At 36.0% G+C, this 26,999-nt stretch overlaps 2 protein-coding genes across 7 annotated transcripts in view; one reads left to right on the plus strand and one right to left on the minus strand.

Moving 5' to 3' along the window:
- Nucleotides 1-26,999, minus strand: part of ANO3 (anoctamin 3) — a 193,099-nt gene that overhangs the window by 76,082 nt on the left and 90,018 nt on the right. For both annotated transcript variants that reach the window (XM_027115153.1, XM_027115154.1), the window contains 5 exons: nt 24,715-24,846; nt 23,887-23,993; nt 21,626-21,681; nt 11,553-11,674; nt 7,016-7,150 (listed from right to left, as the gene is read on the minus strand). In XM_027115153.1, the coding sequence (XP_026970954.1) occupies nt 7,016-7,150; nt 11,553-11,674; nt 21,626-21,681; nt 23,887-23,993; nt 24,715-24,846 (552 nt within the window). The remainder of the gene's footprint in view (nt 1-7,015; nt 7,151-11,552; nt 11,675-21,625; nt 21,682-23,886; nt 23,994-24,714; nt 24,847-26,999) is intronic.
- The window catches only part of MUC15 (mucin 15, cell surface associated), a 114,733-nt gene that overhangs the window by 19,844 nt on the left and 67,890 nt on the right, over nt 1-26,999 (plus strand). Inside the window, exon 4 of one of the 5 annotated variants that reach the window (XM_027115161.1) lies at nt 3,438-3,689. The exons of the other annotated variants lie outside the window; for them this stretch is intronic. Within the exon in view, the coding sequence (XP_026970962.1) occupies nt 3,438-3,445 (8 nt within the window). The 3' untranslated portion in view covers nt 3,446-3,689. Of the gene's footprint in view, nt 1-3,437; nt 3,690-26,999 lie in introns of those variants that run through there. 5 annotated transcript variants of the gene reach the window in all.

Here is a 26,999-nt window from a genome sequence, read left to right on the forward strand (position 1 = left end):
TTAAAAATCTCAGCATACATTATAGATGACATTGTGACATGAATAGGGCATCGATAACAATTTCTCAAAAGCCTAACAGCCTGAGAGTTCACAGCAACCTGTTTTTAAGATGCTTTGTGCCTTTATCTGTCATACCTGACCTTTTCCCACTAGGTATACCATAAATAAATTGTCCAAGTAAATATGCTTTGGAAATATTGAAAGCAATATAAAGGCTTTCGAAAATATGCCTGGAAATGCAACTGTTATTAAAAGTTTAATTGGCAGTGTTGATAGCAAGATTCGCTGTTTTCAAAATGTTTTCAAAATGTATACACTCAAAGCAAAAAATAATGCATGTGTATTTCAAATGCCTGATGTGTATAATCTCAAGCCAAACTGGAAATGACTAGTAAGTAATAATGCTATACAGTAATACAATACTTTACAAAAACCAAATGTGGGTCCATGTCCATTACGTTTAGTCCTCAATGCAGTCTCCTGCAATGGTAACTATCTCCAAACTGAGAGGAAATTGATGTTTAATTTAAGTGATTCGCTCAAGGTCATACAGCTAACAAGAGGTAATTTAGGGAATTGAGTTTAGGTTTTCCTGATTCTAGGTCCAGTTCTCCATCACCTATAACTCATCTAAAGGACAGATAAGTTTATGTCATATTAAGAGGAACTTTCCTATCAAAAACTGCTATTAATAATAATGATGGTGTAACAGGTCTTGTATATACTATAATTCTCCCACTTTCACACACATCATCTTGCTAGTAATCATAATGTCTATGTGAAGTAGGAGGAAGCAGGTAAAACGTACATTTTAAAAACTCAAAAGAAAGAGACAATTATACCTCCTCTTAGTAATACTACTAATTTGTATAAATAAGAATTAACGTTCCTCCTGAAGAAAATTTTTATTAAAATAGGCTTGCTATCACAATTAACTGTGTTTTGAGAATGACATAATGTGCCCTGCATTGAAATCTCATACTAAAATGGTATTAAGTTTGGTTAACACTATATTATCTTTCCCACCTTCCAAATGATCACACAAAAGCACAGATGTTTCAAAGCACTCAGTCTAGAATCCCAGCCATTAGACTAGCCTTATTTTTATTTCCGGAATCATCAAACTGATTTTCTATAAGTTGTCCAAAATACAACTTGATAGGTAACATAAAAAATATTAAACAATTTTGGTAATGTATTTTTTAGCCTAAAATATGGAATTTGAGATGAAATCACAAAGTTCTTTGACTTTACTCAACCACTAGATGGAGGGAGAGTGCCCAACTTGAGTGTTTCTTAATTTCTTTTGCAGAAACTCATAATATAAACCACTGCTTGAAGTGTGGCTTTCTTTTGTCTTATATCTGTTGTTAGATATACACATCAAGGGCTGATTGGAAGGAATGATAATTACAACCCATTTAAGATATGGGATGAGGGAGCAATTTGTCCATTTGGGGATGGATGCCTGGACCTGCTCTAGGGTCTTGATGCTTCCTGTAATCCTGTTAACCTGACAAAGCACAGAATAAGATGCTTGGTGATGTCCATTTTGGGGAAATGTGGTAATATGAAAGTAGGTTTAAAGGAAGGCAGTATGGAAGCATGAGTAAAGCATGGATTTTACAATCAGATATAATCATCAGGGAAAAGCAAATCAAATCACAAGGTATTACCTCATACCTGGTGTGATTGTTATTATCAAACAAAACAAACAAAATAAAAGTAGCAAGTATTGGCAAGGATGTGGAATATTTAGAACACTTGAATATCGTTGGTGGGACTATAAATTGGTACCGCCACTATGAAAAACAATACAGAGGTTCCTCAAACACTTAAAAACATAACTACCATTTAATCCAGCAATCCCACCTCTGGGTATATATCTAAAGGAACAGAAATCAGAATCTCAAAGAGATATCTACACTCCCTTGTTCACTGCAACATTATTCACAATAGCCAAAATATGGAAATAACCCAAATGTCCATCCACAGATGGATGGATAAAAAAATTGTGGAATTGACATACAACAGAATATTATGCAGCCTTAAGAAAAGAAGGAATTTCTGCCATATGCAACAATACGGATGAACCTGGAGGACATTATGTTAAGTGAAATAAGCCAGCACAGAAGAACAAATACTGCATAATTCCACTTATATTAGGTATCTTAAAAAAACACACTCATAGAAACAGAGTAGAATGGTGGTTCCTAGGGGGTAAGGGAGAGGGAAATGGAGAGTTGCTGTTCAATGGGTATAAAGTGTCAATTATGTAAGATGAGTAAGTTCTAGAGACGTGCTGTACAAACAACATCGTGCCTGTAGTTAACAATACTGTAGTGCACTTAAAAATTTGTGAAGGGGGTAGCCCTCATGTTAAGTGTTCTTACCACAATTTAAAAAAATCAGATATGGTTTAAACTTACTAGGTATTCCCCCCTAAGTCACCTACCTCTCTGAGCATCAATTTCTTCATCTCCAGTTGGAGATAATATGCGACTGGGATATTATGTAATGAATATTGATAATGTGCCTGGCACATCATAGGCACTTGATAAATGGAAGAAGACCTTATTGCTGAGGATGCTGTCAGGAGAGGATTTGAGAGGCCCTTTAGGACGTAACAGCTTTTGAAAAGCTGGTCAGTACTGAGGACCAAATACAGAGTTCTCATGCCAAAGAGGCAAGAATGGACCGCAGAGTTGTTTCTGCCCTTTGTCCCAGACCTGAAACCCAAAGCCTGAGAAGCAGGGACCATATCTACCTGCTTGTTCATTTTTATATTGCTATGATACATGCTCTACATGGCACAAAACTGACCACCTTTGATTGTATAAGACCAATGTGCATGTAAATATATACATGCACATATACATACAATAAATAATCTATAACATGATTTTCATGTAATTCTACAATTAACTGCAGAGCAGGTAAGAAATATGACATTAATTCACGTGAACATAGCTGGTAGAAACATAATACAACCCAATCTTCAGCTTTTCAACATTTTGTTACCTTGCAATAAACAAAAAAATAGCTTAAAACAAAACTAAAACAAAGCAACTCAAAATAAAAGCCCTATGTCCTCCACTCACTTGCCATGATAACACCTAAGACTTAACCATGTCTGACACCTTGAATGGAAAAATTCAGTCCCATGAAATTTTGAAAGTCAAGATATTCAGTGATGCTTATCTTAGTTTAGAATAGAAAGTCTGACAGGATCTTAATTACAGTGTGACAGAAGTAGCAGTAATATAATACCACAAAGCACAGAAGAAAAGAGTTTGCTAGAGCCTTTTAAAACACTCCTTGTGCTAAAGGTTAAGGAATACTTATCTCATACAAAAGGAGCCTAATTTACTTCATTGGCACGTAAATCAATAGGAACAGAAAATCTATTCCTTTCATTGCCTTTTGTTCATTTTCAGCTTTGTAAGCCTGGAGGAGGAAGTCTACACCACATGGGAAAACTTTGTGAATATGTTCTCCATGGAACCAATTTGAACAGTAGCTAACTGCTTAAAAATCATTTTCTGCTTTTGTCAATTCATTTTAAAAGACCATTTTTTTTAAAAACCCTAAAGACTATCAAAAAACTCTATAGCTAACACATGAATTCAGTAAAATTGCAGGATAAAAAAGTCAGTATACAAATATCAGTTGTGTTTCTATATACTAACAAAAAACTATCAAAAAGAGAAATTAAGAAAACAATACCATTTACAATGACATCAAAAAGAATAAAATATTTAGGATTAAATTTAGCCAAGGAGGTGAAAGTTCTATACATTGAAAACTATAAGACATTTGCAAAACAAATTGAAGAAGACACAAGTAAATGCAAAGATATTCTATGCTCATGGATTAGAAAATTTCACACTTTGAAATGTCCATACTACCCCAAAAGATCTACAGATTAAATGCAATCTCTATCAGAATTTCAATGGTATTGTCACAGAAATAGAAAAACCTATCTTAACATTTTTATGAAACCACAAAAATCCCAAATAGCCAAAGCAATCTTGAGAAAGAACAAAGCTGAAGGCATCACACCCCATGATTTCAAACAATATTATAAAGCTATAGTAATCAAAAGAGTACATATTGGCATAAAAACAGGTACATAGATCAATGGAACAGAATAGAGAAACCATAAATAAGCCCATGTATATATGGTCAATTTTCGACAAAAAGCCAAGTATACTCAATGGGGAAAGGATAGTCTCTTCAATAAATGGTGGTGGGAAAACTGGATATCCACATGTAAAAGAATGAACCTATGTATCTTCCACCATACACAAAAATTAACCCAAAATAGATTAAAGATGTAAATTTAAAACCTGAAACTGTAAAACTATGAAATCAATCTTGGCAATGATTTTTAGGATTTGACACCAAAAGTAAAGGCAACAAAAGCAAAAATAATCAAGAGTGACTATATCAAACTACAAAGCTTCTGCACAGCGAAGGAAGCTATCAACAAAATTAAAAGGCAATCTACCAGGGGACTTCCCTGGTGGTCCAGTGGCTAAGACTCCGAGCTCCCAATGCAAGGGGCCCAGGTTCAATCCCTGGTCAGGGAACTAGATTCCACATGCCACAACTAAAAGTTCCCGTGTGCCGCAACTAAGACCCGGCACAGCCAAATAATAAATAAATAAATAAATAAATAAATATTTTTAAAAAGGGAATCTACCAAATGGGAGAAAATATTTGCAAATCATGTATCTGATACAGGGTTAAAATCTAAAATATATAAAGAACTCATACAACTCAATAGCAAAAAAAAAAAATCTGATTAAAAAATAGGCAGAGAAACTGAATAGACATTCTTTCAAAGAAGATACATAAATCAACAGGTACATAAAAAAGTGATCAACATCACTAATCACCAGGGAAATGTAAATCAAAACCACAATGATATATTACCTCATACCTGTCAGGGTGGCTATTATCCAACAGACAAGAAATAGTAAATTCCCTGGCAGTTCAGTGGTTAGGACTCCACGCTTCCACTGCCAAAAACAACAACAACACAAAGCAAAAAAACCCAAGTGTTGGTGAGGATGTGAAGAAAAGTGAACCCTTGTGCACAGTTGATAGAAATGTAAGTTGGTACAGCTACTATGGAAAACAATATGGAAGTTCCTTAAAAAATTAAAAATAGAACCACCATATCATCCATCAATTCCACTTTGGGGTATATATCCAAAGGAAATGAAAACAGGATCTTGAAGAGGTATGTGCACTCCCATGTTTTTGCACCATTACTCACAATAGCCAAGATAAGTAAACAACTTGTGTCCATCAGCAGAGGAACAGATAAAGAAGATTTGATACACACACACACACACACACACACACACACGCGCGCGCGCGCACGCACGCACACACAAAATAGAAGAGTATCCAGCCATGAGAAAGAAGGAAATCTTGCAACTTGTGACAACATGGGCTTTGAGGGTATTACACTAAGTGAGATAAGCCAGAGAGAAAAGAAAAATACTGTATGGTATCACTTTATATGTGAACTCTTAAGAAAGAAAGAAAAAAAAAAGCCAAACTCATAGAGAATAGAGAAGTAGTAAAAAAATATATATATATAGTATTTTTATTTTCAAGACACTATAACTCCAAATTACAGTCTCACTTCTCAGCTTCAGAGGTTACTGATTCAACGTCATATAAAGAAATGCCTAAAGGGGGATGAATATTTCCAGTGGGCCCATGTTTGTCCAGGAAGATGCTGCCTTCCAGAGCAGTAGTGAGTTTGCAAAACTCTGAAATAAACTTGTCACTAGGTGAAATGCTTTTGAACAGTAGGTGTTTCTTTGTTTTCATGCTAATTACCATTTGGCCTTCAGGAAGAACAAGGGGATTCTGAGATACTAAGTCAAGGAATTTGGTTATGGAATAGGGTTCAAACCTGGGACAATGAAAATATTTTGCTTTTAGGCAAAATTGTTATACAAATGCATGTGCACATATATATAGATAAAGAATTTTCAAGGAAATGCATTTTATGGTCCCATTAACTGTCATGATTACTACCCAGTAGCAAGGCCATGGTTAAAAGATGGACCAGAAGGGAAAAAAAGTACTGAGCTTTTTTTTAAGGAGGGGAAAAGTACTTTTTCATATTTTGAATTGCATCATACAAGGTTGAACTTGATGAAATCCTTGTGGTGTAGTAAATAGAACATGCTGTTAAGAGGATTCTTTAATTAATTCTTTAACTCATTTAATTCTTTAATGTGACTTTTACCTCTGCTGAATAATAATGTTTTGTTCCTATATCCAAATCTTGAGTCATTTAAACTTTAACAGAAAAATCACCATTCTGATAAATGTTTGATGTTTCTCAAATCTTATTTTACTACCATTTTGATATCTTAAGTTGATGCTAAAATCTTTCATAAATCTATTCTCATAGAGAGTAAGAAGAAAGTAGAAAGTGATTTTATGTTCTCATGAGAGGAGACTACTTAGGGTAGGATTTATATGGTATGAATATTTTGTTTAGACATCTTTAACTATGTAAGGTTCCCTCATCTGCTAAAAGGAATACTCATCTCCAAAGGTGGTAATGAAAGTTGCATAAAATGAAACAATATATCTGGACAGTCTTTGTATATCTTAAGTGTTTAAAGAACTGTAGCTATTATAATTATTTGAATTAATGTATTGAGAAAGCATTCAAGACTACAAAATACTATGCAAATTTAAATTATATAGAACTGTCTATTGCATTGCTGAATTATTGATTATGTGGGATATACTAGAAAGAGACATTTGCCATAAAGAGAAACAGTCTTAGAATTTATCCAAGAGACTTTGCATATAAAAATATAGAAATGACCTTTTTATAGTGCTTCTCCCCTGCAAAAACAAAAACAAGCAAATAAATTTAGTACCATAACTCACTTTTATAGTCCGCATTACTATAAAGCTTTCATCCAATCAGAAGAAAGGCCAAATTTTTTTAATAAGTCTGTTAATAGCTTACCTTACTTGACTTGCATTCATTGTTAATATTCCATAGAAGAAAACACACAAGCCAACAATAGCTGCAGGAATCAGCATTCCAGTATACCACCCCAGCCAAGCAAAGTATAGCCCAATCTTCTCACCAAAGTATAGCCTGCATGAGAAAGCAAATCCTTAGCTTAAGGCAACGTAAGTGACACTACAAATAGCGATGTCGCACCTAGTCAATTTCAGATGGACAATTGACTATACTGGCTCAGTTCCTCCTGCGCTCCATCTGGGGTGTCTTAATAGTCTTGCTCATTAATGAATCCAATAATGGTGATATTGTTTATCATTAAACATTGTCATTATAGGAGTCATTTTATTTTATTTATTATCGGAGTATGTTTATTTCTTTCTTTTTATAAGCCAGGTCTTGCTTTTCTTCATCCTCCTAGTAGAATCCCTTTTTGTTTTCCTTACACAAAGCTGTGCTAAACCATATTGCTTTGGCGTAAATTAGAAAAACATCTCCCTCTAGGTAGCTGCTGAAAGCAGACTTGATTTCTGTCTCTATCTGCACCCTTGGCCCGACTCCCTTATGCCAGACACAATCTGCACAACCGTGTCACACATCTTCCTCAACAAAGTTCAATTCTGCTGTTCCTGGAGCACATGATTCCTTCCTTGGTTTATGCTGTTCCCTTACTTGGGAATATTACATTTCACCCTCTTCTCCTGTCTGGCTTGTACTTATCCTGTACTTTATATCACTTCTCCTGGGAAGCCTGCCCTGATTTCACTTCAAACCTGGGTTAGACGTCCCTGCTCTTGCTATCACATTCCCTTCACCCATGTTTCAGTGTCTTAAACTTGTAAAACTTTATGACAATTACCTGTCACTCCCCTATTCCTCGCCCTCCCCATCAGAATGCAAGCTGCTTGAAAGTGGACCTGTGTCCTGTTTCATTAGCACCCACCACAGGAAGTGTTTTATTGAAAGAAGTGAAGGGAATGAATGCATTTTATTTCCCTTCAGCTTATTAACATAATTTATATGGAAGTAGCAGATGAATAAGGCAGTTCTGATGACCACTCAGTTGTTCTTTCTTCACTGAATCTACTGCCAATAGTAACTGTCACAGTTTATACAGCTCTGGTAAAAAATAATAATTTCTGGAATTCTGTACTGGTGTTTGTCCCAGCACTAGTTTTAAAGATTGGTGTTTTACAGTTCATTTGGGAATACCTCTCTGTGCAAAAATTCTTGCTGGGAAGAAAATTCTCTTGTTATGTGTTTTTCCTTAACAAGACTTCTCTCTCTGAAAATCATTCTTTCTACTCCATTCTCTGTATTGTGCCAACTAAAATTTGTGCGTATTCTACCAAGCGTAGACATGGAGCTGTCCTCCACTGAGCACCATTTACCTAATTTTTTTGTTTTTTCATTTATTTCTCCTAGGAGACAGATCAATAGTCTATTCATTTCTTATATACTGACAGTGTTCTACTCTGAGACGAAGCTTATAATATTAACAGTTATTCTAATATAGCCACTTGTTCCTTTAAACAAGTGTTCTTCTGTGGGGTGGAGTAGGGTTTTGGCACATATTAATAACATTTTTATAACGATGACTATAAAGGACTGCACAGACAGACCCCCTTATATGGAAAGCATTATACCAAGATTTTAAATCATACATTGTTGAAGGTTAAGAGGAGCAATAATGTTATTTGACAGGAGTATAATTACCTAAGTTACAGCAGATTTCAGATCTGTTTCATGAGAAGAAGCTAGTTCTAGGCAAAGAAGGCTAATGAAAATGTCCTTAACCTAGAACGTGGGAAGTCACAATCTTTTAGGATCTCTAGGTGTTCCTTAAATTTCTTTAAAACCATGACAGGGCAAGGAGGAACAGGGGGTTGCTATTGGTGTCACCCCATCACACTTCACCCACCGTCACTTTCTTTTCATGTTTTATATACTGGTGTCCTATGTGACATTTCATTTGATAATAGGATTCTACTGCTGAAATAACTTCTATCATAAAAAACTTCTATTATAAAAACAAACGTTAAGTTGACCTCTTTTAGAGAGAATCATTTCATTTAGTTTTTAAATTTAAATCCTTCCGGTGCCTATTGAGAAACATTGAAAAAAAACCACGCAGCTATTTTGTTAAGCAGGTTTCGTAGTTGACCATTTTTTAAATGTATTCTTTCCAGATTCCAGTATTTCCCATGGAAAAATAGATTGAAACGAAGATAGGCGTTGGCTACTAAATGTTTGAGTCTATTCTTAAAATGAGAACAAAACACAAACACATGTTCAGGAATGGTTGTTTATAAAAAATAAAATGAATTGATAGTCCCTCACTTTTCATCCACTATTACTGAACTGCCTTTTTCAGCAGGAGAGAATACAGGCCTTGCCTGTGGGTGTCCATCATCTGTGACACAAGTATATTAAAAAAACTCTGATTCCAGGACACCCTCTTTCTCTCACTATGGACAGGAAGCCACACAATAAGAGGCTCACGTCCTCAAAATTGTATAGTCTTAAGAACAATGTAACTCCAAATAATTAAAAAGTCACAGATTTTAAGGCAATCTTCCTACTCATTGTAGAAAACTGGGTCTTGTACAAAATGCTATGTACAAGATTGTATAGTTTAATCTGAATGCCTCATCGCCATCTCAATTTTGTTAACAAGAGAGAGCAGGCACCTGTTGAAATGCCATCTATACTCTTTTATGGCCTTCATCTTGGGTGGGTCCCTCATCACATCTCTCCCCTTAGCCACTTGAACACAAAATACATGATTTTCATAAGCAAAATTTCCCTTCTGAGTCAACACCCAGAGAATTGGTAATAGCAGCTGAATCACCCTATTTATTGAAAATAAAAGTTGCTTGGTGAAATTACCTGAGGCAGCAATAGCAATGTCTCCTATAGATAGGAGAACTGTTGACACTGAAATGCTTGCTTGAAAATCCCAACTTCACTTTAATTCCTATTAAATATGGTTTTGTGAATTAGCACATCTCACCGTATTCATGTATCTCTAAAACAATTATTCTTTAACCTGCATAAATAAGACTCTGATAATTTGCTGTGATTGAATTAGAATCAAAGCTTCTTGATTTTGGATATACCCAAGTACTTAATGTTTGAGATAAAAATGGTTTGGTGTTGGATAGTATGCTTTGTACATCCATTCCACATTCTACCCTTTTCCTTCCTGCTATGTGCCTAGGAGGCTCACCTCTATGCATAGTATCACCTATGCTTCTTCCTTCTTCTTGCTTCCTGATAGGCTCATTGGCCAACTGAAGGTACCAGCAGGAGATCACAAGGAGGGATAAGAGATGTGGGGTATTTTTTATTACTCTGACTTTCTTCTTCTATGATTATAGCTTTTAACAAGTTCTGCCAACTGCTCTCTCCTTTGTCCCTTCAAGTCTAGGTCTGATAACAGCTTCCAGCTTTTGCCAGTCCCTGGAAGCTTCATTATCATCTGTTGGCTCCCTTGATTCTATTTATACTTCTGCATATTAAATTCTATTATTAAATTCTCTTCAAATACCCCTTCTATTCTATCAGTTCTATCAGTTTCCTGTTGGGAAAATGACTGATATAGTTATGAGTTATTCTTGATATTTATATTTCATAAACAACTCAAAATATCAACATATATAACCTTATAATATGAATGCTCTTTTTTATTTTACTTTATAAATATTTCTTGTTATCTGGGGACTTAAGTCCTTTTTAATATATATTTCCTGATTTTTTAAAATAAGAACAAATTATTCTCCATCAAAATAAAATAAATCATGAATGTAACACTATTTCAAGACTAATTCAAGTTGAGAGCAGTTATTTACGAGGATATACCTCCTGGAATAGAATAGACACTCACTAAGTATTTGTTGAAGGATAAATACATGCATAGATGCTATGTTGGCCATTTTTCTCTTTGCTCTTAGATCCATTTTCTGCCTTTTCCTCTTTGGATTTGTTTTCATGGGAAAGTAGATTATATAGATTCACTTGTAAATTGCTGCTGGTAAGTTACACTGGGAGGTACTGGAAGTCTCAAAGTGGAAGGAAGGGAAGAGCCCATATCTTTTCTCCTCTCCTGGCTGTCCTCAGGGCTGTCTCCAGAGCAGCCATAATTTGTTATGGCTCCATAATTCTCTGTGGCTCGACTCTCAACACTTCACTTTCCTGCAGGTAGTCCTACTCGTGGATGGCATAGCTCTTGCCCAACGGCTCAGGTAGTAAGCGCTGAAATATACTTCATCTCATTTTCCCTCCAGCTTTAAGGGTTGTTAGCAATTTTCTGCTGTTGTTAATCGCTGGTTGCCTCACATTTCTGTTTGATTTCTCAGCTTTCCCATCCCCTGTGCTACTGATTCCCTAAATTAAGTTCCTTTCATTGAAAAGACGTATAGTGGCTTCTTTTTTCTTAATCACCTCCTAACTAATACAGATTATTTGGTGGGTAAATAAAATAATAAGAAAAGGATAACAAAATAGCATAATATGTCTTCCGTTATCAATCCAGTACCTGATTAAATCCAGGGGCTGATGCTTGTACCACATTCCCCAGCGTGCCCAGCGCTCATATAATAGATGTCTGTTATTCTGAGGTCCATGGGTTTTGATGGGCTGGTTACTCTTGTAGGCTCCCTGAAACAAATAAAATAAGATGAATTGATATTTATTCTTTTAGTGAAATTTGAACTAATAGGAATTGTTTTTGCTTTTTTTCCTTAGGGAATAATTTAATAACTTACTGAAAGCTTCAGAAATTATAAACGTAAGCCCATCACTGAAGTGATGTAGTAAATGCATTTATATATCTATATTTCATTGAAAATACTCTGATAGTTCCTTAAAAATTCTTTCTTAAATCCCTTTTTTAAACCAATGAGATCCCTTTCACTTAAAGTAAGCTTTAGGTTTCATTGTTTGGAACCCAGGGTCTTGTAATAAACACAATATCTTCATCATCATTGAGAGAAATTGTTGTAATCTTTAGTTCAGAAATTGAGCATTATTCTGCTTTGAGAAGTGATCCAGTACCAGAAAATATTTATTTCATTTATAGAAGCTAAGGGAAAGAGTCAATGTTCATTCAGCAAATATAGACCCCCCCCCCGCAAAGAATCACTATGCTGTCCACGTGAAACTGACATAATATTGTAAACCAACTATATTTCAATAAAAAAAATTTTTAAGTATAAGAGGCCTGTCTCCAGTGTTATTCATGTTTTGAAATCTGTAAAATTTACTTCCGGTTAGATATTCCAAAAATGGAAGCATGTTTTCCAATTCTTTATATCCCCCTCAAAAATCTGTCATATGGGTTGCAATTTCAGAAACATAGAATATATATGCCTTTTAGAGGAACGTGTTCCCTGAAGGCTGAACTGCTCTGTTTTTATAATTAAAAAGAAAATGATAATAGATATAGTGACTTTATTTTCTGAATCAAAACTTAGGACACAGGATTTACAAAGTCCCTCTGCTCACTCTAATATGTAATTCTACTTTTATGAAATGTTTGATGAAAATTTAAAACAAGTGGAATTATGCCTCAGTTACCTTACCTAAATGATGAGGATAAGAATAAGTATTAATGATACCAATACAGAGGGATCTTATGAGGGCCCGTTTGGAGAATAGCTATAAAGTGCCAGCCACATAAGAAGTATAAAAATAATGTCAGTCGGGCTTCCCTGATGGCGCAGTGGTTGAGAGTCCGCCTGCCGATTCAGGGGACACGGGTTCGTGCCCCGGTTCGGGAGGATCCCACATGCCGTGGAGCGGCTGGGCCCGTGAGCCATGGCCGCTGAGCCTGTGCATCCGGATCCTGTGCTGCGCAACGGGAGAGGCCACAACAGTGAGAGGCCCGCGTACCGCAAAAAAAAATAAAATAAAATAAAAATAATGTCAGTTAATTTTAGGTGTTTGCTATATTGTGGCCATTGAACAGTGCAAAACTATCATCTGAATGGTTCCACACAACCAGGACTCCGAGTTCCTATGAAGAAAGATGGCACCTTGAATCATGGTCTGTAGGTGCCTCAAGGCTGAAATGAGAGACACATATGGACTTTGCCTCTGGCTTTCTAAGAAAATAGATAAATTAATTAGGTAAGGGTGGAAGAGCAGTCTTCCCTAAGGGAGCCCAAAGTGTTTAGAACCTAACGACTGGAAGCTAAGGAGATGAAAGTAAAGATCAAGATTCTAAGACATCCACTTGAGAAAAGTTTGTTTGCTTGTGAAACTGGACTGACTTGTTAAGGTAGCCTGTCCTGAGATTGGGAAGGTAAGGGAAGGTGAACCAAAATCTCAGGTTTCTTTCATATATTCCTGATAATCCTAAAATACATGACTTTCCTCCCCAGCCTCAGTGGTCAGACATAGGCATTTCCTGGGTTTTAGGCGCTAAGCTTTAGATCCGTAGTACCTCATTGTTCTGACTTGGCTCAGTAACCTCAATCAACCATAATGCTCTGACTCTTGCCCACCCATGCATTCTCATCCCTTTTCAGAGGACTATGTACACTCAGTGATCCCCACCACCTCCATGATCGGCCCCTTCCTCCAACTGACACACTTTTCTGCTGTCTCCACTATTCATAATTGATGGGATTATCAATTCCATCAATATTTTAAGCAAACTCTTTCTCATATATATATTCTCCTTCTTGCCTTTCTTTCTTCTTTGTCATGCCAAATTTCACTGGACATGTCTCTTTCTTCCCTCTAGCTACTGTCTCTTTTGTAAGTAAAAAATAAATCTCAGCTGTGGGTGCAAAGTGTGAGACGGATACTAATAATACTCCTGCATTAAGGAAGAAGAAGGTCTAAACTGTGACTGTCCTTATTCAAATTATAGTCAGTGCCACTGACTCCATTTTCCTCTAAATAAGTCTTGTTTTTCTTTCTTCAAGTAGTAGTCTTTAAAATTGATAGAAAATTCCCGAGTCCATTTTATTGACTTGCTGCTTTGTTTTCGTTACTTGTATTTCATAATATTGTTTTCCAGTCGTTTTGTGTATGTATACCATATACTAGTACTTCTACCAAATTATAAGAATAAATGGGAAAATGACTATTATTTACAACCTATTCCCAATAGTTTCCAAATTTCACACAAGAAACTATCAAATAAACTGTCAGAACACAGACTAGTTAGGTAAACAAAATTACTTAGAGAACAAAACAAACCTTCCTGTGCTACAGAAGCTCTCCCAGGGACTCAGGTTTGCCACTGAACAGTTTACCACTTACTGACTAGGTCGTATTTGACATGGTGTTTAATTTCTCTGCGCCTTGCTTCTGCATCTCTGCAATGGAAAAATAATAATATCTCCCCTTCAAAGTTATTGTCAGATGAGTGGGAAAACCCATGCATGGGACCTGTTGCACGAAACACTCTAACACATTATCTGTTATCATTATTTCTATTCCTAATATAAGTAGGTATGCCATAATGAATAGAAGCGTTGGAGTCTGGCTTCCTGGGCTCAAAACTGTGCCTTTAATACTTAACCTTTCTCTGCCTCAATTATCTATCTATAAAACAGAGTTAATATTATTGCCTATCTCAAAGGGTTGTTGCAAAGGTTAAATGAGATAGTCCATATGAAACGTTTAGCTCAGTACCAGACAGGAAGTGCTCAATACATTTTATCTTTATGAGTTATACTAGACTGTGAATTCCTCAGGTATAAGGGTTATGTCCTATGAGTTCTTAGCCTTTAAAAAAAGAAGACTGATGGGCTTTGAAAACACACACATTAAACCTCTAAAGACCCTGTTCTTATTTTGAAATATATAACTGCCTTAAAAAGAATATAGGAGTCAGCTGATCCTTTAACCCCGTCCTGTCTGAGCAAAGAACAGACGTCCCCTGGCGACCTACACGCTGAGGCGGGGCCAAATCCAAAGCTGAGCCCCGGGAGCTGTGCGAACAAAGAAGAGAAAGGGAAATCTCTCCCAGCAGCCTCAGAAGCAGCGGATTAAAGCTCCACAGTCAACTTGATGTACCCTGTATCTGTGGAATACATGAATAGACAACGAACCATCCCAAATTGAGGAGGTGGACTTTGAGAGCAAGATTTATGATTTTTTCCCCTTTTCCTCTTTTTGTGAGTGTGCATGTGTATGCTTCTGTGTGAGATTTTGTCTGTATAGCTTTGCTTTCACCATTTTTCCTAGGGTTCTATCTGTCCGTTTTTTGTTTTTCTTTTACTTAAAAAAATATTTTTCTCTTAATAATTATTTTTTATTTTAATAACTTTATTTTATCTTATTTTATTTTATCTTCTTCCTTCCTTCCTTTCTTCCTTCCTTCCTTCCTTTCTCTCTCTCTCTCTCTCTCTCTCTCTCTCTCTCTTTCTTTCTTTCTTTCTACTTTTTCTCCCTTTTATTCTGAGCCGTGTGGATGAAAGGCTCTTGGTGCTACAGCCAGGAGTCACTGCTGTGCCTCTGAGGTGGGAGAGCCAACTTCAGGACACTGGTCCAAAAGAGACCTCCCGGCTCCACATAGTATCAAACGGCAAAAATCTCCCAGAGATCTCCATCTCAACACCAGCACCCACCTTCACTCAACGATCAGCAAGCTACAGTGCTGGACACCCTATGCCAAACAACAAGCAAGACAGGAACACAACCCCACCCATTAGCAGAGAGGCTGCCTAAAATCATAATAAGTCCACAGACACCCCAAAACACACCACGAGACGTGGACCTGCCCACCAGAAAGACAAGATCCAGCCTCATCCACCAGAACACAGGCACTAGTCCCCTCCACCAGGAAGTCTACACAACCCACTGAACCAACTTTAAACTGGGGACAGACACCAAAAACAACGGGAACTACGAACCTGCAGCCTGCAAAAAGGAGACCCCCAAACACAGTAAGATAAGCAAAATGAGAAGACAGAAAAACACACAGCAGATAAAGGAGCAAGATAAAAACCCACCAGACCTAACAAATGAAGAGGAAATAGGCAGTCTACCTGAAAAAGAGTTCAGAATAATGATAGTAAAGATGATCCAAAATCTTGGAAATAGAATAGAGAAAATGCAAGAAACATTTAACAAGGACCTAGAAGAACTAAAGATGAAACAAGCAACGATGAACAACACAATAAATGAAATTAAAAGTACTCTAGATGGGATCGATAGCAGAATAACTGAGGCAGAAGAACAGATAAGTGACCTGGAAGGTAAAATACTGGAAATAACTACTGCAGAGCAGAATAAAGAAAAAAGAATGAAAAGAACTGAGGACAGTCTCAGAGACCTCTGGGACAACATTAAACACACCAACATTCGAATTATAGGGGTTCTGGAAGAAGAAGAGAAAAAGAAAGGGACTGAGACAATATTTGAAGAGATTATAGTTGAAAACTTCCCTAATATGGGAAAGGAAATAGTTAATCAAGTCCAGGAAGCACAGAGAGTCCCATACAGGATAAATCCAAGGAGAAACACACCAAGACACATATTGATCAAACTGTCAAAAATTAAATACAAAGAAAACATATTAAAAGCAGCAAGGGAAAAACAACAAATAACACACAAGGGAATACCTATAAGGTTAACAGCTGAACTTTCAGCAGAAACTCTGCAAGCCAGAAGGAACTGGCAGGACATATTTAAAGTGATGAAGGAGAAAAACCTACAACCAAGATTACTCTACCCAGCAAGGATCTCATTCAGATTTGATGGAGAAATTAAAACCTTTAGAGACAAGCAAAAGCTGAGAGAGTTCAGCACCACCAAACCAGCTTTACAACAAATGCCAAAGGAACTTCTCTAGGCAAGAGACACAAGAGAAGAAACAGACCTACAATAACAAACCCAAAACAATTCAGAAAATGGTAATAGGAACATACATATCGATAATTACCTTAAATGTAAATGGATTAAATGCTCCAACCAAAAGACACAGACTGGCTGAATGGATACAAAAACAAGACCCATATATATGCTGCCTACAAGAGACCCACTTCAGACCTACGGACACATACAGACTGAAAGTAACGAGATGGAAAAAGATATTCCATGCAAATGGAAACCAAAAGAAAGCTGGAGTAGCAATTCTCATATCAGACAAAATAGACCTTAATATAAAGACTATTAGAAGAGACAAAGAAGGACACTACATAATGATCAAGGGATCAATCCAAGCAGAAGATATAACAATTGTAAATATTTATGCACCCAACATAGGAGCACCTCAATACATAAGGCAAATACTAACAGTCATAAAAGGGGAAATCAACAGTAACACATTCATAGTAGGGGACTTTAACACCCCACTTTCACCAGTGGACAGATCATCCAAAATGAAAATAAATAAGGAAACACAAGCTTTAAGTGATACATTAAACAAGATGGACTTAATTGATATTTATAGGACATTCCATCCAAAAACAACAGAATACACGTTCTTTTCAAGTGCTCATGGAACATCCTCCAGGATAGATCATATCTTGGGTCACAAATCAAGCCTTGGTAAATTTAAGAAAATTGAAATTGTATCAAGTATCTTTTCCGACCACAATGCTATGAGACTAGATATCAATTACAGGAAAAGATCTGTAAAAAATACAAACACATGGAGGCTAAACAATACACTACTTAATAATGAAGTGATCACTGAAGAAATCAAAGAGGAAATAAAAAAATACCTAGAAACAAATAACAATGGAGACACGACGACCCAAAACCTATGGGATGCAGCAAAAGCAGTTCTAAGAGGGAAGTTTATAGCAATACAATCCTACCTTAAGAAACAGGAAACATCTCGAATAAACAACCTAAACTTGCACCTAAAACAATTAGAGAAAGAAGAACAAAAAAACCCCAAAGTTAGCAGAAAGAAAGAAATCATAAAGATCAGATCAGAAATAAATGAAAAAGAAATGAAGGAAACGATAGCAAAGATCAATAATACTAAAAGCTGGTTCTTTGAGAAGATAAACAAAATTGATAAACCATTAGCCAGGCTCACCAAGAAAAAAAGGGAGAAGACTCAAATCAATAGAATTAGAAATGAAAATGGAGAAGTAACAACTGACACTGCAGAAATACAAAAGATCATGAGAGATTACTACAATCAACTCTATGCAAATGAAATGGACAACCTGGAAGAAATGGACAAATTCTTAGATATGCACAACCTGCCAAGACTGAATCAGGAAGAAATAGAAAATATGAACAGACCAATCACAGGGACTGAAATTGAAACTGTGATTAAAAATCTTCCAACAAACAAAAGCCCAGGACCAGTTGGCTTCACAGGCGAATTCTATTAAACATTTAGAGAAGAGCTAATACCTATGCTTCTCAAACTCTTCCAATATATAGCAGAGGGAGGAGCACTCCCAAACTCATTCTATGAGGCCACCATCTCCCTGATACCAAAACCAGACAAGGACGTCACAAAGAAAGAAAACTACAGGCCAATATCACTGATGAACATAGATGAAAAAATCCTCAACAAAATACTAGCAAACAGAATCCAACAGCACATTAAAAGGATCATACACCATGATCAAGTGGGGTTTATTCCAGGAACACAAAGATTCTTCAATATACACAAATCAATCAACGTGATACACCATATTAACAAATTAAAGGAGAAAAACCATATGATGATCTCAATAGATGCAGAAAAAGCTTTTGACAAAATTCAACACCCATTTATGATAAAAGCCCTGCAGAAAGTAGGCATAGAGGGAACTTTCCTCAACATAATAAAGGCCATATATGACAAACCCACAGCCAACATCATCCTCAATGGTGAAAAACTGAAACCATTCCCATTAAGATCAGGAAGAAGACAAGGTTGCCCACTCTCAGCACTGTTATTCAACACAGTTTTGGAAGTTTTAGCCACAGCAATCAGAGAAGAAAAGGAAATAAAAGGAACCCAAATCGGAAAAGAAGAAGTAAAGCTGTAACTGTTTGCAGATGACATGATATTATACACAGAGAATCCTAAAGATGCTACCAGAAAACTACTAGAGCTGATCAATGAATTTGGTAAAGTAGCAGGATACAAAATTAATGCACAGGAATCTCTGGCATTCCTATACACCAAGGATGAAAAATCTGAAAGTGAAATCAAGAAAACACTCCCATTTACCATTGCAACAAAAAGAATAAAATATCTAGGAATAAACCTACCTAAGGAGACAAAAGACCTGTATGCAGAAAATTATAAGACACTGATGAAAGAAATTAAAGATGATACAAATAGATGGAGAGATGTACCATGTTGTTGGATTGGAAGAATCAACATTGTGAAAATGACTGTACTCCCCAAAGCAATCTACAGATTCAATGCAATCCCTATCAAACTACCACTGGCATTTTTCACAGAACTAGAACAAAAAATTTCACAATTTGTATGGAAACACAAAAGACTCCGAAGAGCCAAAGCATTCTTGAGAACGAAAAACGGAGCTGGAGGAATCAGGCTCCCAGACTTCAGACTATACTACAAAGCTACAGTAATCAAGACAGTATGGTACTGGCACAAAAACAGAAAGATAGATTAATGGAACAGGATAGAAAGCCCAGAGATAAACCCACACACATATGGTAACCTTATCTTTGATAAAGGAGGCAAGAATGTACAGTGGAGAAAGGACAGCCTCTTCAATAAGTGGTGCTGAGAAAACTGGACAGGTACATGTAAAAGTATGAGATTAGAACACTCCCTAACACCATACACAAAAATAAAGTCAAAATGGATTAAAGACCTAAATGTAAGGCCAGAAACTGTTAAACTCTTAGAGGAAAACATGGGCAGAACACTATGACATAAATCACAGCAAGATCCTTTTTGACCCACCTCCTAGAGAAATGGAAATAAAAACAAAAATAAACAAATGGGACCTAAGTAAACTTCAAAGCTTTTGCACAGCAAAGGAAACCATAAACAAGACGAAAAGACAACCCTCAGAATGGGAGAAAATATTTGCAAATGAAGCAACTGACAAAGGATTAATCTCCAAAATTTACAAGCAGCTCATGCAGCTCAATAACAAAAAAACCAAACAACCCAATCCAAAAATGGGCAGAAGAACTAAATAGACATTTCTCCAAAGAAGATATACAGATTGCCAACGAACGCATGAAAGAATGCTCAACATCATTAATCATTAGAGAAATGCAAATCAAAACTACAATGAGATATCATCTCACACTGGTCAGAATGGCCATCATCAAAAAGTCTAGAAACAATAAATGCTGGAGAGGGTGTGAAGAAAAGGAAACACTCTTGCACTGCTGGTGGGAATGTGAATTGGTACAGTCATTATGGAGAACAGTACGGAGGTTCCTCAAAAAAACTACAAATAGAACTACCATATGACCCAGCAATCCCACTACTGGGCATATACCCTGAGAAAAACATAATTCAAAAAGACTCATGTACCAAAATGTTCATTGCAGCTCTATTTACAATAGCCAGGAGATGGAAACAACCTAAGTGTCCATCATCAGATGAATGGATAAATAAGATGTGGCACATATATACAATGGAATATTACTCAGCCATAAAAAGAAACAAAACTGAGTTATTTGTAGTGAGGTGGATGGACCTAGAGTCTGTCATACAGAGTGAAGTAAGTCAGAAAGAGAAAGACAAATACCATATGCTAACACATATATATGGAATCTAAGAAAAAAAAATGTCATAAAGAACCTAGGGGTAAGATGGGAATAAAGACACAGACCTACTAGACAATGTAGTTGAGGATATTGGGAGGGGGAAGGGTAAGCTGTGACAAAGTGAGAGAGTGGCATGGACATATATACACTACCAAACGTAAAATAGCTAGCTAGTGGGAAGCAGCCGCATAGCACAGGGAGATCAGCTTGGAGCTTTGTGACCACCTAGAGTGATGGGATAGGGAGGGTGGGAGGGAGGGAGATGCAAGAGGCAAGAGATATGGGAACATATGTATATGTATAACTGATTCACTTTGTTATAAAGCAGAAACTAACACACCATTGTAAAGCAATTATGATGTTAAAAAAAAAAAAGAATATAGTATGTGTGTGTATTGGGGGGGAGTTTAAAACTTATTCACATGTCATTCATGACTCAGCAGGCAGAGTTACCACAACATGACCTACTTAAAACTGGAAGAGAGGTAATAATCTGGCAGAAAATCAAGTAAATAATGGGGTGTAGATTTTTGGTTTCGGTTTGTCTTAGGTTTTTAGGTATCCCAAAGTAATAGGCACAGAGCAGAACCTGCCCTGTTTGGAAGTTGTGTAAATCCCAAGCTGAGTCAAGCATGGAGCTGTGTTGGAGCAGAGGGCTATCTATGTCTGGTCAGAGTGGCTGAGCAATGTCCATGAGTTTCCTCTGAGGGTGGGATTCCTGGTACAGAGCAAATTGCAGAAGGGTTCTGGAGCACAGGAGCCAGTGTGCAGCCACAGATTATCACGGGGTCTCAGAAAGGTCCAAGGCCACTCACTGGATGAACCCTCAAATAAGGAATAAGGCAACTAGACTTAAGTGAAAAAAAAAAAATGAGATCAAGCATTGAGCAGGAGAAACATTTTTTTTAAATGGAAATTGTACTTCAAAATTACCTCATGTGGGGGAAAAGCTGCTATATATGAACCATTGTTTATAAGTTTACAGATACCTGGAAAAAGAAGAAAAGAACAGTGCTTGAGTTAGTTTAATTGAAGACTTCCCTCTGAAGCAACCTACATAATACTTGGGAAAATAAATTAATTTAAAAACAAAATAACCCAAATGACTTCCATAGCTTTATCACCTATGAGGACAGTGAGGTTGTGAAAGAGACTGATTCTAAGAGTCTAATTGTGTCCTTACAAGATTAATAAGGGGTTTGCAAGGTGCCAACATATGACACTTTGCCATATCATGAAATGTGGGGATTTTAATACCCACTTATTTGGGGGCACATGAGCCTGGAACAACTTTTTTTTTTACTCAAAACAAAATTTGGTCAAGGAAGCAGAGGAATTCCCCACTCCTCAAAATGTCTCAAAGGAGATTGGTATTGAGAAATCTTTAATTCTTTAATACTGATCCGAAGAGAATAAATAGCGATATGTGACCCTTCTTAAAATCTCTCCATCCCAATGAGAGTGTAGTGAAATGGACTGTCTCATATAGTTCTGGGAAGACTAGATATTTGGAAAACTCTTATGAAGAGCAATTTTCATTGCAATATTATTTATATTAGTAAAGAATTAGAAATAATTGTACATCCAAAATTGGGTAATTGTTTCATTATTATGGTTCAATCAATTATATAAGTGCTTGGTAAATGACTGTGATTTGATGAATGCTTACAATAGAATATTGTACAGCTATTTAAAATAATGTTTTCAGACATACTAAAGGGCTTGAGAAAGTACTCATAATGGTAATTTCAAAAAGGATAGAAAATTGTAAACATTGCATGCTTCTAATTATGAGATGTATATGTATATATATTCAGTACTAATTTGGTACAGTGAAAATTGAATGTAGGGATTTTTAAATTTTATTTTTATACCCTTCTGTGTTTATTGCATGTTTGACAAAGGGCATGATATCTTTACAATCATTTAAATGTCAATTTTATTTTTTAAAGTCTACATAAGCACATAGTGCTACCATTTAGACACATTTGTAGTTTACATTCTGGATTTCTCTATCTTTATTTCTTGTTTAGAAAACTTCTGATTAAGTGTCAAATTTTTTATAAGGATTTAGTTTTTGAATTAATTATTTTGACTGCTCAGTAATAAATGAATTATTAATCAGAAGAGAACCAAAGTCTGAACATTCCTCTTTGGATGACTTGAAACATAGTTCATTTTACTAATATGGTAATCTATTTGAATGCAAATCCATACATATTGGTACAAGTTTCCACTGGCTATCAACTCTTTTATTTGAAGGAATTTTAGAACATGACTAGCATTTTATTTCTTCAGCCATGTTGTATTTTTCACACTAACAAACGGCCAGCTCATTTGTTACCTGTTGTTTTCTGCTCTGCTCTGTGTAAACTTGTCAATTTTACTTAATTTTCCCAGGTGAAACTTTCTGTTTTCTTTTGCATCAGACATGTTGTAGCATACTGCTAAACATTCAAACAACAGAGACGTTTAGAAATTTAAAATTAGCTGTAATCTCACCTCTCAGAGGTAATGTCTAAAATGTTTCATATAAATCCTAGATATTTTCTTTTTTTTTGTAAGTGTTTAGAAAATGGGATTACACATTAAATTTACAGTTTTGTAATCTGTTTTTTTTCCACTTAATAATGCTTTACGGATATCTTTTGAAGTCATTAGAGAACTGATACTAATTTTCAGTCTCCATGAGTAAAGGGTCTGTGTCATATACTTTCCATAATATATAGTGTATAATAGATGCTGAATACATTTGAGTTAAGAGTGAATAAAATCACATCATTTTTAATGGATGCATTGTGTGCATACAGCCTAATGGACAGCTAAAGTATCTCCAGTATTGTTCTATTCTATTCTTTGTCTACAAAGCCACAATGAACAAATATCTACATATATTTTTAGTCAAAAGTCTGATTATTTCTTTGGGATAAATTTCTAGAAATAAAATTTCTGTTCCAAAGTTCTTGCACATTTCACATTTTGATACACTTTGCCAAGTGCCCTTGAAAAAGTTTTTTGTTTGTTTTATTTTGTTTTCTTTCATTGAAAGGCTGAAAATACAATGTTTAGAGTTTGTTCACTGCATTATATCCTCATATCTAATGCAGGAAGGCAAAGCTTCAGTTGTTAAAAAATACTTCTGAGTGTAACAGTAAAAGTAAATTCCATAGTATGTTTTTCATTAGTGTTCTTACCCACTTTTGATATTCCATTTTCATATTTGGTGTGCTGCAGCATGTGATAGACTATCCTGCTTCGAGTAGCATTGCTGAAGAAGGTGTCCTTATTGTTTATTATGAAGCTGGGAAGATAAGCGGATTGGTTTTAATATTCAATGCAGACCACAGAATCTAGCAACAGTTACAAGTTCCTGGGTAGTCATCCATGTATTTTCTCCATTAAAATGAATGCATGTAAAGTACAATAAATCAGAAGGGAAACCATCTTCTTAAAAAAAAAATCATTTGGCTGAGAAAATAAATAAAAATTATAAATAATACAGGGCATTATCAAATATTCATTTTAATATCCTTCAGTTTATAAGGAAGCCTAAATGTCCTCATATTTCTTATTGAGCATGGAACAAGAACAGATTGTCCACTGGCTTCCATAAATTTTGTACTACCTTAAGCAATGTGGTTCCAAATAGAACACATTAACAATTGATGTCATTCCCTAATACTGCACTTTCCGAGCTAGCTTGTTTTCAGTACTTCAGCGACAAGCAATGTTTCTCCCTTCCCCTTCATATCCTACTGTTCCATTGTAGAAAGAGTTGTATGGAGTAAACATAAGAGCCAATGATGTAAAGAGCAAAAGGGTGACTTCAAGAGGTGGTGGGAGGTGGGAGGGGTGTTCCCTGGCACGGTCCAGTAGTTAAGACTCCATGCTTTCACTGCCAAGAACCTGGGTTCAATCCCTGGTCGGGGAACTAAGATCCCACAAGGCATGGCCAAAAAAATTAAATAACTAAAAAATAATTTAAAAAAAGAGGTGATGGGAGAAAAGAGATGGGAACTCACTGGTGAATTCGTGCACGGCTGAAGGGGCCAGTATAGCAGTCTGACTCCTCCAGGTCTGGGAAAGCTGACTTGTCAAGAACCATGGGGTTTTGGGACATCCATTTTTTGATTCTTCTAAAATATTTTTGCACCCTGGAACAAAGTCACATTTTAGAACTGAATTAGGTTGCACTCCAGAGCCATGCCTACCTTCCACTACCGTTCTGAAAGATTCCCAAAAGACACACACACACACACACACACACACACACACATTCACACACACATACATGCATTATTCCTGTACCCACACAAAGGAAATAATTCCAAAGCAAACCAAATCTGGCATTTATTTAAACTCTTTCAGGGCAACTAGGTGATCCTCATAAGAAAAATCTGTGGAAAATATTAGAAAATCATCATACATGAAGATGGGGTAGGAAAAAGCATAAAGAATAAAACCAGCAAGATTGTTTATTAAAGTTGAGTGTATGTATGTATATATCTATATCTATATATGTGTGGCTGTAGATCACTTTAAAAACTCTATAGCAATGTGGCTCCAGAAAAGTGGAGACTGAAAAGAAAGAAATGGCTACAATGCACTCAACGCATTCAGTTCTGGGAGCCACAGGTCCTATGGTAACAGCAAGCGTTTCGGGTCAAGAAAAACTGGGTTCAAAGGCAGCTCTGCATTATAGTAACTATGGAAACTTGTATAAGTTAGTTAATTTCTTGCCTTTGTTTCCTCACCCATAAAATAAAAGTAATAATATTGACATTGCTGGAGAGTTGTGAGTTGGTGTTTTACATTAAACTTGATTAACAATAAGGAGAGTTGAGTCAAGGAGTCTTTGCTGTACTTTTAAGACTTTAACGGGTTTGTAAATCACCTGAAGATCTTGTTAAAATGCAGATACTAATTCAATAGATTTAGGGTGGTGTCTGAGATTCTGCATTTCTAACTAGTTCCCCGGGGTGCTCATCCTGCTATCCACTGACTGCGCTTTGAGGGGTGGATTTAGCATAGACTTCAGGTTAGAGAACATTAAAACACTGTTTCAGGAAATCTCACATCAGGATACTTTGGCCTCAGCTTTAGATTACAGTCACAACCCAGTTCTATGTGGTATGTATACTGATTGGAATCATATTTATTTTTCAAAAGACAAAAATGAAAGCAAAAGAGATACTGACTCCAGAGATCGATTCTGAAAATGAGATTCTGAGTTGCTATAATAACAGCTGTGTTTACTTTAAAAATGTGCTATATTTACACACTACTTATGAGGTTCTATCTTTGGCAGTTTTTGGACTTCTTCTGCAATAGTGAGTCAAAGTGGCAGGATATAATATTTTCCTAGAGAAGTACAATGCATCTTAATATTTGGCCAACTCTGCTTAAACTTTAAAAAATTTAGTACAGCCATGTGCAGGCAGACTGTATCTTAAAAATGATTTCATCCAAGTCTATTATGGTAAAATTACCATGTCTATATAATTTGAAATAAGCATCAAGTTTTGATTTTTAGCATGTGAAGAGTTTGGACATTTTCTTTGCCAAGTAATGTTATCATTTAGATGCCAAGTCTTTTTTGGTTTTGGAGGAATCAGAGCATTTCTTTCTAGCCTAAAATAATAAATGAGTGTTATCTGAAGTGTCCATTTTGCTTCTTCTTATTACAAAGAAAGCCTCTGAAATCACAAAATATCGCTGTATTCCAGCCACTAGTGCACAGACATGTAAAAACACTGAATGGATTATATAGCAATTACTCCAACTTTTCAAAGTTAGCCTAGTGGAGAAAACAATGGGATAAAAAATTAGAGGATGAATTTGCCAGTCATTGAAATTGAGCCAAACATTTTCAATCTTTGAGCTTTATGTTCCTCATCTGTAAAGAGAGAAAGTAATTCCATCTGTCCTACTTCATTAGGTGGCTAGGAGGATCGAATAAAAGGAGGCATCTGATGACACTTAGAAAATGCTGATAGCTATAGCACCCAAGGGCTTACTATCTCTGACAAAATTGCAAACATACTAGAAATAAATGCCAATCAAAAAAATTAAAGAAATGAAATAAAATGACTTGTAGACCATCATTGACCTTTTACAGAAAAATAAACCATATTATCAGTTTAGGCTTTTCACATACTTCCTATGAAGGAATACATGATGTCTAATAGTGAAATGTGGTCAGGGCTGGATCTGAATCACAGGATGTGAAGATCTAGCTTATTATTTAATTTCTTTGATTCTCATTCAGTTTTCTCATCTCTTAAATGAAGGGATATTCTGATAATTA

The sequence above is a fragment of the Aethalodelphis obliquidens genome, unplaced genomic scaffold (genome assembly GCF_003676395.1).
Source record: "Aethalodelphis obliquidens isolate GAN/ISIS:26980383/991018 unplaced genomic scaffold, ASM367639v1 scaffold14, whole genome shotgun sequence".
NCBI lineage: Eukaryota > Metazoa > Chordata > Mammalia > Artiodactyla > Delphinidae > Aethalodelphis > Aethalodelphis obliquidens.